The sequence below is a fragment of the Mustela nivalis genome, assembly GCF_964662115.1.
Source record: "Mustela nivalis genome assembly, chromosome: 16".
NCBI lineage: Eukaryota > Metazoa > Chordata > Mammalia > Carnivora > Mustelidae > Mustela > Mustela nivalis.
In genome coordinates, this window is record NC_139035.1 from 67,874,630 (window position 1) to 67,887,763 (window position 13,134).

The 13,134-nt window shown below is 61.6% G+C and overlaps 1 protein-coding gene across 1 annotated transcript; it reads left to right on the plus strand.

Annotated features, from left to right (window-relative positions):
- The first annotated feature begins 1,248 nt into the window (after nt 1-1,248).
- PMVK (phosphomevalonate kinase) lies at nt 1,249-8,534 on the plus strand. The gene is made up of 5 exons (XM_082703687.1): nt 1,249-1,381; nt 2,603-2,666; nt 5,029-5,181; nt 7,282-7,411; nt 8,152-8,534. Exons 1-5 carry the CDS (start codon nt 1,287-1,289, stop codon nt 8,370-8,372), a joined length of 663 nt encoding a protein of 220 aa, XP_082559813.1. The 5' UTR covers nt 1,249-1,286; the 3' UTR covers nt 8,373-8,534.
- The last annotated feature ends 4,600 nt before the right edge of the window (nt 8,535-13,134 follow it).

Here is a 13,134-nt window from a genome sequence, read left to right on the forward strand (position 1 = left end):
GGCAGCGGGGGGGGGGGGGGGGGGGCACTGAGGCGACTCTGAGAGGCGGGGAGGGTGTTTCCGATGGGATCATCCGCGGGGAACTCCCATGGGAGAGAATCCGGTCAGGTGGAGGAAGGACCCGCGGGAGTCCCCAGTCCTTCCAGCGGGGGAGGAGGCTCTGCGCCTTCCGTGGGCCCCGACGTGCCTGCTGAGGACGCGCTGCATCCGAACGACGGGACAAGGAGCGCCTGCCCCACTGCGCCGCGACTCTGCTGCAGCCCCGCAGCCCGCGATCTCGCCCACGGCCCGAGCGGGTCGGAGCTGGAAGGGAGCCCCACGGTGTGCAGCGCCGAGCCACGGACGAGCGCGGGGACCGCACGCTTGCTTCGAACCGGACCAAACACGGCACCTTCCAGGAGCCCGTTCTCTCCGCGTCCGGCCGCGCCCAGGCCCCGCCGGGCTTCTGCGCCCAGGACTCGGCGCGCCCGGGGCTCCCCGCCCACGCCCCCTTCTCTCCCCGACGGCCTTGGCCTTCGCGGCTCGCAGCAGCGGACAAGCGCAGACCAGCAGGCCGGCGGGTCCCAGCTCAGGGCGACGGCGCTCCACGCTCGGGGCCGGCCGCTCCCGCCGCGGGCTTCCCGGGAGCGGGCGGACCCCCGCACCTCCAGGGTCCCGGCCCGACTCCGGGTAGCACGAGGTCGTCTGGGCCGGGTTGACTCCCACCCCCTTCAGCGCACCCCACCGACGCCGGCGCGCCAGGTCCGTCCCACCCGGCCAGCGCCCGCCACTCGCCGCCGCGGGGAACCGCAGCGGCTGCTCCCCCGTCCGCAAACCCGCGAGAGCCCCCCCCGCCTGACGTCACAGACACGCCCCGGAACCGCCCCCTCCCGCCCCTCCGGGAGGACCCACGTTCACCGCGGGGCACCGACGAGGTCGCTTTTAGTCCGTGCGCCTCGGCACGCACCCGAGAAGGGAAGCCTGCAGACCGGCTCGGCCTGATCTCGGCTGTTCTTTCTCTCCGGGTTTCCAGGGCTGCGTGGCGCAATCGTGAGGCTCAGCTCGCGGCATTTCAGGGCTTCACCCCCTAAAAGAGAATGGTTGTGTCCGGATGACGTCAGGCTCCGGGCGGGGCCGAGCCGTTCCGAGGGAGCTCCGCGCGGGACCGTCCTTCGGGCGGAGCCACGCCCTCCGTCGGCGCGCGGCGGCGGGGGCGTGTCCACGGCGGCCCTCTCTGCGGCTGCGCGGGCGCTGTCCCGGGGTCCCGGCGCGGGCGGGATCCTGGACGGCGGCGGGAAGGCGGCCGCATGGCTCCGCAGCGAGGAGTCCCGTGCCTGGTGCTGCTGGTCAGCGGGAAGAGGAAGTCCGGGAAGGATTTCGTGGCCGAGGCGCTGCGGAGCAGGTGTCCGCGGGGCGGGGCGGAGGCGCGCCCGGTGGCGCGAGGGCTGGGCTCGGGGAGGCGTCCGCGGGCGTCCGGGAGCAGGTGACAGCTTCAGCGGCGGCTGCCGGGAGTGCGTCCCCTCTGCTCTAGCTCCCGGTGCTGTGATCGGAGCAGTAATGCCGGGCCGGGCCGGGGGCGGGGGAGTTGCTGGACGAGGTCGTGGGGGCCCCGGGCAGAGGTCGCCCTGGGCTCACACCAGGGACCCAAACCCCTTTCCCTTAGCTGCATTTCTCCTTGTCCCCCCCCCCCCACCCCCGCACACGCGAGTCAGGTAGGCGTCAGAAGCAGGGCCTGTGCAGGTGCACCCCCGGGGTTTGCAGCCTGACTTTCCGCCTCCTCGTTTGGGATCTTGCAGAGTCCTAGCCACTGGCGTCCCAGTCTCCTCATCTGCGAATGGAGATCGGTCTAGGCTGCTCATAAGGCTTCCAGGAGTCATGCCTGCGAAGAGCTTAGAACAGTCCTTGGCGCCGGGGAGAGGCGGGAGCGGGATGGTGGCTGTTACTCCCCGCCCTGTTGCTTTGGGGCCATCCGTTCCCACCCTCCGGCTCCTTACCTGAATGGTGGAGATCAGAGCGCTGGTCTCCCTGGTCAGTGTGGAAGAGTCTGTGAGCTGCTCCAGGACCGGGCAGGAGCGGTGTGTTCCCGGGGTCGAGATCCCAAGCCCCACAAATGGCCAATGGAGTAACTCAACAGGGGAGTGTATGAGTGATTCATGCTGCGGTGACCTCGTTGGTGGAGACCGAGAGACCCTGGCTGAGCGAGAACTAGGCCTGGGGCCCTGCAGTAACCTCATCCAGGGAATATGGCCAGTGGAATTCTGGTCCTGTTTGTCCTACTTGTTAGTTTCAGGACTGTTGACCTGCCCCTGTTTCCCAGTAATCCCACAGGACACAACAGAAAGTGCTGTCCCCACTGTATAGGTGAAGAGTTACCGACAGGGAGGAGGTGTGACAGTCACAGAGATGCACAGCAGAAATGCGACTTCTGAGGGCTGCCTGGCTGGCTCAGTCAGTAGTGCCTGTGACTCAGGCTCTTGCTCTCAGGGTCATGACTTCAAGCCTGGTAGGGCCTCCTGAAAAAAACAGAAAAAAAGAAGGAAAAAGGAAAGGGGACCTCAATGCCCTGGACTTGTTAGGGTCCTGGAAACTAGGTTAACTGGGTTTGGTTCTGCCCGTCCTGCAGACTCGGCGAGGATGTCTGTGCCGTCCTCCGACTCTCGGGTCCACTCAAGGAACAGTACGCTCAGGTAGGCGGGAGCTCTGTGGCGGCGGGTGGGTCGGGAGGAGCCTGCTCATGTGCCGGCTGTCATCCTGAGCACAGTGCCCACGAGCGCTGGCGGCAGGGGGTGCACAGCTCTTGCTTTTCTGTGGCGTGACTGCTGGGGACATTTGCTCCTTAAGCTTCTGGCCACCCCCCAAGAGTAGGTTCAGGAAAGCCTGTTCAGGAGAGGCTGGAGAAGCGAGCTGCTGGGTTATTGTGAGGGCCTGGGATTCTTCCCCGAGACATTGAATCATCTGGGGTGTCAAGATATCTCATTAAGTGAAAAGCAAGATGTAGGACCGTGCACAGAGAACGCTACGTTTGTATAGAAGTGGAGAAAAGGGGCGCCTGGGTGGCTCAGTGGGTTAAGCCTCTGCTTTCGGCTTGGGTCATGATCCCAGGGTCCTGGGATTGAGCCCTGCATCGGGCTCTCTGCTCGGCAGGAAGCCTGCTTCCTCCTCTCTCTCTGCCTGCCTCTCTGCTTACTTGTGATCTCTCTGTGTCAAATAAATAAATAAATAAATAAAATCTTAAAAAAAATTTTTTTTTAAATCAAAAAAAGTAAAAGGAGAAAAGTTGTAAATATATTTGCTTATATTTTCAGCCACATAACAAGTATTTCTGGGGTGCTTGGGGTGTGAGAAGCCAGGGTGGGGTACGTAGGAGGCTATGTCGTCGGCCTCCAGGGAGGGGAGCAGTGGTGGGAGAGAGATCTTTCACTGTAAACAAATATGTATCTTTTGAATTTTGAACCATATGGATTAAAAAAAAAAGGCATTGTAAAAAAACACATGGGACCTCTTAGAGCCTTGGTGTTCAGGCAGGAAGCCCCGAGGGCGAGACCAGCTTCCCAGACTGGGAGAGGTGCTCGCCGCTTACTTTTGCCCCTGGCTTCTGGGTGCACCTGTCCAGGGACCTGTGCGCCCAGCCCCTTGTTCATTTGGCCTGAGTCTGGCCTTCTGGGGCGACACAAAATGAATTCGTCTGCCTCCTTCCGTGCATCAGCCACCCTGTCCGTATTCTCTTCCATTTGATCTTCGCCCTCCAGCTGAACAGACCCATTTGTAGGATGGCGGCCTTGGAGGGCTTCCTGAGGAGAACGGGGGCAGGGGGTATTTTTATTTATTTATTAATTATTATTATTTTTTTATAAGATTTTCTTCATTTATTTGACAGAGAGACATCACAAGTAGGTATAGAGACAGGCAGACAGAGGGGGAAAGCAGGCTCCCCGCTGAGCACGGACCCCCCGATGTGGGGCTCGATCCCAGGACCCTGAGATCATGACCTGAGCCGAAGGCAGGCACTTCACCCACTGAGCCACCCAGGCATCCCAGGAGTTTGCATTTTTAAAACCTCAATAGGTAACTAACTGGTCAGCCACCCCTACATCTCCCACTCCCATTAAAAAACAAAATCCGAGGCCTCTGTCTGGCGTAGTGGGTGGAGCCTGTGACTCCTAATCTCAGGGTTGGGAGTTCAAGCCCCATGGTGGGTGTGGAGCCTACTTCCAACAACCCTCTGGAACGAGTGTTAATGTGTTGTTTTGTTAAGTCACAGTGGGGACTGTAATTGAAAAGCAGAACACAATGCTCCTGGTGGGCACTCCTCCCGTGCTTGCTCTGGAGTACGTGGGGACCTAGTTTCCCTGCGTGGGGTGGCGGCCGGCCTCACTGTGGAGCGGGGCACAGGAAGGTCGAGGCCCTTCAGTCTGCAGACAAAGAAACTGAGTCTGGGAAGGTCCAGCTGCAGCGAGTTAGAGGAGCCAGAAGCTGCCCCGAGTGGCGAGGTTCGGACCCCTTTCCGCCCTGGCGCCCCTGGGAGGACCCCTCCTGTCCTCTGTGTCCCCAGGAAAGGGAAAGCAAGCAAGGGTGGCCTGAGCGGATGCTCCAAGCCGCCCCTCTTGCCCCCAGGAGTCCTTGGAGCTAGATGGAGGAGCCTGGGGCGGGGGGTGGGGGTCTGTGTGCTGGGCATGCGCTGTGTTCAGGTTTCTTGCTTTGCTGGAGGTCAAGCCGGTGCCCAGGGGGATGCAGACTCATTTCAGGGCTAGTTTAAGCCAGAAATACTTGGGGAGGTAAAGCTGTTGCAAGAGAGAAAAGCCACATCACACGCTTTAAAGCTAAACCAGAACGACTTCCGGATCGCCCAGGCTTGTCGTCCGTCTGCTGCTCTTGGGGACTTCTGTTTCCAGCTCCCTGTCCCTGCAGACCTGGGTCTTGGTGGCAGCCTCCTGGTCCTTGCACTGCCCCTGCGGGGTGGGAGGGGGAGGGCGGGGATGGCCCTTCCCTCTTTCAGGAGAGACCGGGGAGGCGGAGGCCGGAGGTGTGGACATTGTGCTCTCTGGGCAGGAGCATGGCCTGGACTTCCGGAGACTCCTGGACGCCAGTGCCTACAAGGAGGCCTACCGGAGGGACATGATCCGCTGGGGGGAGGAGAAGCGCCAGGCGGACCCAGGCTTCTTCTGCAGGAAGGTTGTGGAGGGCGTCTCTCAGCCCATCTGGGTGAGTGGCTCGGCGGCCTTTGGCCACTCGCCCTCTCTGTCCGCGTCTTCACTGCCTTCCCCTCCTGCTGAACCTCACCGACGGTGTGAGCTCTGGCCCTGGCCCTGGCTTCCGTCCTCGTCCCCTACGGTCCCTTCCCCACCCAGCAGCCAGAACGGCAGTTTGGGGACAATCCAAGACCAGTCACTGCTTTGCTGAGAACCTTTGTCCATTGTTCTGTTGAACCACACTGACGTCCGGAACAGACTTCCAGGCCCTGAGCTGTCCGGTCCTGCTGCCCATTAGCCACCCTGCTCCTTATGCTGCGGCTGCGTCAGCTTCTCTCCGTCCTGCGAGTCAGCCTCCTCCTGGAGTCAGGGCCTTCGTGGGTGTTCTGCCTGCTGGAGACGCCCCTTCTTTCCCTCCTCACTGGGTTCACCCCACCCTGGCTTGCACGCCGCCTCCACCAGGAAGCCTTCCCTGATACCCGGGCCTGGACTGATGCTTGCCATCCAGTGCTTCCATAGCACCAAACCCCTTTCCGACCTCCTCGTTCCGGCAGCCCGTATGCTATGTACCGGCCCGGCTCCTGGCAACGTGGAGGGTTCGTCACTGCGAACATACACCAAAGTCCCTGCTCTCGGGGAACTTCCGTTATCACTCAGGCTGGAGGGAGTTAGGAAGACAGAACACGTCAGGTGGGGGTCGATACGCAGCAGCAAGACAAAGCAGGCCAGGGCTGTGAGGAGGCTTCCCCGGACCCCACGGCACTTGAGCAGGGCCCGTAGGAGGCGAGGGCCTGAGCCACGTAGGAATTCGTGAGTGGGGGGCAAGCGGCAGGAGGTGAGGCTGAGTCAAGCCGGTGCTTTGGAAGAGCGGGGTCTGGGCTCCCGGGAGACACCTGAATGGGGGAGAGGCATGGGGGTCAGGGGAGGAAGTGGAGGCCGGGGGGCGGGTCTTTCTGGACAGGTAGAGGGGCCGGGGCTCAGATGCGGGGACGAGGCAGGCTCTGCACGGGCTGCGGACCGTGGGTGCGAGGCGGGAGGCCCTGCGAGGGTTTGGCTCCGTGCAGCCGGACAGACAAGGGTTTTCTGAGCCGGGGGAGGTGTGGGGACAGGATTGGGAGCTCGGTGTCGCTGAGGGGCACCATGGCACGGCTGGGCTGGAAGCTGCCAGATTGACGTCTGGGCTCTGAGGCGGTGAGCACCAGGTCCGTGCCTTCCCCGCACCGGCCGAGTGCCTGCACACCAGTGTCGCTGTGACGTGCACGTGGCTCCTGAGGAGCAAGTGTGTCAGCATCAGCACCAGCCGCTGGTCCCTCCGTTTGCCGCTTGGCTGGTTCGTGGAGCACGTGCGGCTGCTGGGAGCGTCCCCAAGGCCTTCCGTCGTGGAGTGGACTCCGGGGAGGGCAGCTGACGAGCAGCCTAACAGATGGTGATGGTTTCAGGGCCCTGCTGCTTGGCCGGACGTCCCCAGCGTGGCAGGGGTGGTGGGGGGCAGGGTGGTAGGAAGCGTCCTGCAGGAGGAACACTGGGACAGAGATTTCTGCCGGCAAGGGAGCCTGGCCCGCGCTTGGCCGGGCAGCAGGGGCCACGTGCGTCCCCAAGAGCACGTGGGTGGTATGTCTGGGGACAGACCAGAGGGGTCTGGTGGGAGGGGGGTGCAGGAACACTGTGGGTTCCAGGTCGTGTAGGGCCCTATAAGCTGGCTGTAGACTTCAGATTTTCTTAGAGCACTGAGAGGCCTCTGAGGGGTTTAGGCAGTGATCTGACTTCGGTGTTAGAAAGTGTTGGGAGCATCTCTGTTTCTGGCCTCCGTCTGTTCATCTGCAACACACAGTGTTGGACCTGCTGATCTGACCTCCAAGCCTGAGCCTCTGCTTCAGCTCAGCAGCGGCCCCAGGATGAGGCGGGTCCATGGCGACTGGGAGGGCGACCTGCAAGTGGGGGACAGCGGTGACCGTGGGGTCACGGGGGACACCTGTCTGGCTTTGCCAGCCCCTCCTAGCTCTCTATGCTGGCTTGTGTCGGAGGGTGGGGGGCTGTGTCTTCCCACCACTGCCAGGGGCCCTGTCCCTCTGCCCTCTGTCCGCTGGTCACCCGCCTGTGCTCTTTCCTGCAGCTGGTGAGTGACACGCGGAGGCTGTCGGACATCCAGTGGTTCCGGGAGGCCTATGGGGCTATGACACAGACAGTGCGCGTGGTGGCCTCGGAGCAGAGCCGACAGCAGCGCGGCTGGGAGTTCACCCCAGGTGAGCCGCGCACGGCCTTCGTCCCAGCCCCCAGGCTCCGTCTGTGCTCTTCCTGGCAGGCTGTGGGGGACGGAGCCAAGCAGGGTAGGGGATCTGGGGCCTGGAGCTCAAGACTGCCCCGTAAGAGACTGGAGTGGGGTTGGGGAGGGTGTCCTTGGGGCTGACGGTTTGTCCATGACCGTGGCCTGGTGCCCTTACCTGGGCTGGCCCCTCTAGGCCAATGGGACCCGCTACTGGGTCCTTTACCTCTGCCTCCGGGTGTTTGATGAGCAGCATGTCTGTGTGGAGCAGGCGATCCTGGGTCCTGCCCTGTGGCTTCTTTGTGCCCGAGGTCCCAGGACCCAGCGGGCGCTGCTCTGGGAGGCTGCTGCCCCCCGGGTGTCTGCTGCAGGCAGGCCTGTGCTGGCGTTTCGCACGCACCATCTCACTCTGCGGTTCGTGAACCTGCCCGGCAGACCCTCCCCAGAGGGTGGGATCAGAGGCTTCCCGTAAGCTGGAAGCCACCCGTGCCGCTGGGTTCTGTGGTTCCAGAAGACCCATCCACACTCCGTGGACAGTGGCCACAAAGGGCAAAGTCAGTGGACACTCTGGGGGCACTCGGCCAGCTGGGGGTGGGTGCAGGAGGCTCTCCGGTGGCACAAGGGAGGCCAAGAGGGGCAGCTCCATCTGGGGCCAGCAGGCCCGCATGCCCAGGGGCCGCCTGCGTGGACGGGGCCTGACCTCACCATGCCCCTGCGCAGGGGTTGATGATGCCGAGTCAGAGTGTGGCCTCGACGACTTTGGGGCCTTCGACTGGGTCCTTGAGAACCATGGGGACGAGCGGCGCCTGGAGGAGCAGCTGGAGAACCTGGTGGCGTTTGTCCAGTCCCGGCGTCCGTGCCGGGTCCCGGGAGCGGCGGACGCTGCGCCTCTCCCGGACGTGTGGTCTCCGACGCCGGCTGAGGGCCCGGCCGATGCCTGACAAGCCAGGACACGGCGGGGACCTCGCCTCGGGCACAGGACCGCCCCACCTCTTTAGGAGGAGACCGAAGGGCAAAGAGAGGCCCCCGGTGCCGACCCGGCTGCCCTGTCTGGACGCCCTCAGCCCAGGGCTCCCAAGCCTAATAAACCGTCCTGGAGCGCACTCAGCCGCCCACGGCTCTCACTCCCCGGATGCCAGCACAGCCGTGTGGGGACCGGATGGCCGGGGGCGCGGTGGGCCCCGCTCTGGCTCCCATCTGGGTGGCTGTGTCCTGCAGAGCCCGGCCTGGGCCACGTGGGAGGTAGGCCTGCGTGTGAGGGAGGCAGGTTTGGGTTCTGGTGGTCTCGTCTTCAGGGACGGCCCCACAAGAGGCTCTAGGTGCTACGCCACCAGCAAGTGCCCAGAGGGCCTGGGGTGCCATAGAGCCACAGCAGTGTTGGAGATCCACGGACTCCCTGGAACCGTGGTGTGGCCCTGGGCTGGTCATGTCACTGGATCGAGCCTCTGCCTGCCCATGGTGGGCTTTGGACATGACCTGTTTTATTTTACTTTATTTTATTTTATATTTTATGTTATTTGTATTGTTATTTATGTTATTTATTTATTTAAAGATTTTATTTATTTATTTGACAGACAGATCACAAGTAGGCAGAGAGGCAGGCAGAGGGAGAGGGGGAAGCAGGCTCCCCACAGAGCATGGAGGCCGATGCAGGGCTCCATCCCAGGACCCTGGGATCATGACCTGAGCTGAAGGCAGAGGCTTTAACCCACTGAGCCACCCAGGCGCCCCATGTTACTTATTTTTAAAGATTTCATGTATTTGAGAGAGAGCGAGAGAGACCAGAAGCCGGAGGGAGGGGAGAAGCAGGCTCCCTGTTGACCCAGGAGCCGGATGCGGGGCTCGAACCTGGGACCCAGGATCGCAGCCCCAGCCAAAGGCAGTCACTTCACCAGCTGTGCCCCCCAGGCGTTCCTATTTTGTTATTTTTAAAAGATACTTTATTTCTTTTACTTTAAAGAGAGATGGGGGAGGGGCAGAGGGAGGGGGTGGGGGGGAGCTACGCAGACCCCCTGCTGAGCCAGCAGCTCCACCCGGGGCTCAACCCCAGGACCCCAGGATCCCGGGATGATGACCCGAGCTGAAGGCAGACGTGTGACCCGTGGAGACCCCCAGGCGCCCCTCAAGCACTTTAAGAATCTGTGAAGAATGAGGACGGCTCAGAAGGTGCTGCCTGGACTTGGAGCTCGGAGGCGTGTGCGGCAGCCGCAGCCCTGGTGGTCGTGGAACGGCCTGTGTCGTCAGGGTCACCGTCTGCCTCACAGACTGGGGTGTTCTCACCCCCACGGAGCTGGGAGCAGCCTGAGGGCCCCGGACTGCAGAACCTGCACGGGGTCAGCTTGTGTCCCGGAAGCCTGTGTCTGCCTTCCCTGGCGCGTGTCCTTCAGGGTCAGGGATGCTGTGTCCCCCCCGCCCCCCGGAGGGCGGCCGTCCCTGCGCGCACCCGAGACTCGGAGCTCGGGGGGGTGTGAGCCTGGAGAGGGTTCGCTCCTCATGCTTCCTCCTGGTGTGGTGACGTGGGGCTCACGGGACACTGTGTCGGCGATGAAATGCACGTGTGTGTCGTGAGCTCGTCGGCACGGAGGGAGGCTCGTTAGTGGCCCCCGTCACCGCACATCACTGTCGTGCGCGCGGGAGGCACGTTTTCTTTACCTGCTCTTCCGGCCGTGGAGAGTTCGCCGTTTCGTCTTGGCCTCCGTGAATGTGGGGTGCGGCTGTGTCCTCGGCGTGGGGCTTCCCTTCCCTGCGGACACGTGTCCAGCAGTGGGATCGCTGGGTGGTCGCCGGGGGATCCTTATGGGGGTGGGGCTGGTGGGCTTGACATGTCCCTGTCCTGGTGCCTGTCCCCGTCCCCACCCCGGGACCGCTGCTCACCTCGCCCCTGGCTCCGGGGAGGTTTGGAGGGCCAGGGGGTCTGCCCCCCACCCTTTGATGGGTTGGCATTGATGCGTCCTAAAACAGGAGACCCTGGTGTCTAACAGTCCCTTCTGGATTTGAAGTTCCTCTATACTTAAAAAAGGATATTTGTCTAAATAGCAGAATCAAGGATAATCCCGACTCTTGATTCTCTGTGGCGACGGGAGCTCTCGCGGCTTTGGTTCTGAGGTGATCCCCCTGCCGGGCTGGTCTTCGCTGACTTTGTGGTCCTGGCACCCTGTTCTGCTAGGAAGTGTTCTTGTTCCCACACGTCTGGTCTTCCAGGAACGGCTTGTAGCAGCGACGTTCCCGTGCACACGTGCTCTGTTCCGCGTCTCAGCAGCTCTACTGAGATGGAACTGTTCGTAGTAACCGTGCGTAGTTGACGCGTGCACTTTGGTACGTTTTGACGTTTGAATATACCAGCAGCGGTGGCCACCGTCATGGTGCACACGTGGCCCTCACCTTCGCCCCCCACCCCAGGCCACCACTAGTCTGTTTTCTGTCTCAGTAGGTAAGTTTGCATTTTCAGGGATTTTACGTCAAGGAATCCTACACTGTGAACCTCGTTTGGGTCTTGTGTCTCGCTGAGCGTAATTATTTCGAGAACCGTCAGGTTACTGCTGATTTCCGCCGTGTGTGCCCTCTTGCTGCCGGTCCGCGGCGATTCCGTGTTTGATCCTGTAGCTGGTCTGTTCGCTCCTCGACGAGGATTTGGGTTGTTTCCCGTGTTTGGACGTGACCAGTAAAGCGACTGAACATCCGTGTGCAGGATTTTGCAGGCACATGCGCTTTGGTTTCCACGGGGCACACGCCTGCCTATGAGGTGGTCGCGATCGCCCCTGTCCTCGCTGCTGCTTGGGTCGATGGGTCTGAGTGCGGCCGTCCCGGTGTGACTTTATTTGCGGTTCCCTGGTAATTTGACATAAACCCCACATTCAGCTCTGATCGAATCCGGCTGGGAGCAGAGCGGGGTGCCCACTGCCGGACAGAGCGCCGGCTACAGAAGCCCTGCTCAAAGGGACCCTTCGTGGGACAAGACCGCGCCCCTTGCCTGCCCCCCCCTCCGTGGCCGAGGGGGAGGCCGGGGTGCCCGCTGCAGGGCCTGTTCTGCATGCTGCCCGTGGAGGTCCCAGCCCTGGGCACCGTAGGAAGAGGAAATAAGAGGCATCGGGTCGGGAGGGAAGACGCGCAGCCACCTCTGTTCCTAGATGGGGGTCCCTGGTGCGGAAACCCGGACGGAACGGCCAGGAAGGCTGTCGAGCCGACGGGTGAGTTCACCAAGACTGCAGGGTGTGAGGTCGCTTTGTAAAAGTGGGTCGTGTTGGTCGTGTCAGCACAGGACAGCCAAAACGGAAGCGAGTCGTGCTCTTACAGTAGCGCAAGCACGCGAGATAGAGACGAGTGTCATAGGACAGGCGGAAGGCTGCCGCGCTCCGGGGAGGCTGGAGACCCCGCGGACAGATGCCACCGCGCCCGGAGACGGGACTCCGTGTGCAGGGTCTCACGGAGATGTGATGACCGTGAAAGGTACTGATCTTTTTAAAAGTTCTTTTTATCAGGGTGCTTGGGTGGCTCAGGCCGTTACAGGTCTGACTCTTTATTTCGGCTCAGGTTGTGGTCTCAGGGTCGTGGGATCGAGCCCCGCGCGGGGCTCTCTGCTCAGTGAGGATGGGCTTGGGGCTCTCCCCTTCTGCCCCCACGTGCGCGCTTTCTCCTTCTGTCTCAGACAAAGCAAGAATCATTTCGGTGGCGTACGTCTGACCCTCGGTGTTACGTTAGCTTCACGAGTGTCGTCAGGGCACGAGTGTACCCCTGACTCTGCCCTGGACTGTGCCTCCCGTCTCTCCCGCCCTTCCCCCTCCCCTCCCCAGGCCACCCCTCCCCCCACACCCCTCCCGCCGCATTTCCCCTCCCCTACACCCCACGACCACCAGTTTGTTCCCTGCGTTTGTGGGTCTGTTTCTGCCTTTTGTTAGTTGTGTTTGTTTCTCACAAAGACGGTTCCACCGTCTGCCGCGGTCGGTGTTGCTCAGTCTGAGGCCGCCTGGACTTTGGTGCCTTTGAAGGTCACGTCCTTTCTCTGGAGGCCTGTGAAAATCTTTTCTGTTTTTCGAATCTGTCTCGGCACACGGGGGAAGTCCGCGGAGCTCAGGGGCGCGTTCCCACCACCTCGCTGTCAGTACCCCCTCCTGGACGCGGAGGACGGTTCGCCTGTTCTAGGATTTCTCATACATGGTTAACATCCAATTTTAAAACCTGTTTAGAACAACAGTTTATTTCCAAGATGTAACTTTTACTGCTCATCTTGGTCCTTCCACGATGCCTCAGCTTCCTCATTTGTGAATTTTGTATTTTAATTCCTCTCCAGGCAGTCAATGCGCCTTCAAAGACTTTTTTCACAAAGGGCACGTGGGCGCGCTCTCTTCTGAACCGCTGTGAGTGACAGCCCTGCACAGTGTCGCCCATCCGTGTGGACACTGCCGGGGCGGGTGTGGGATCGTGGCCTGGTTCCACCGTCTGCCGCGGTCGGTGTTGCTCAGTCTGAGGCTGCCTGGACTTTGGTGCCTTTGAAGGTCACGTCCTTTCTCTGGAGGCCTGTGAAAATCTTTTCTGTTTTTCGAATCTGTCTGGTGCTGATAAGTGTGTGGAAATGGAAGAGTTGTAGAGGTGTTGGGAAATAATGCAGCATTCCTGAGCTCACAGCCTTGAAGTAGCCGACACCCAGCATGGCTCCCCGGAAAAACAGAAAAGCCCTGGGTGGGGACTTGGGAGCCCTGGGATGTG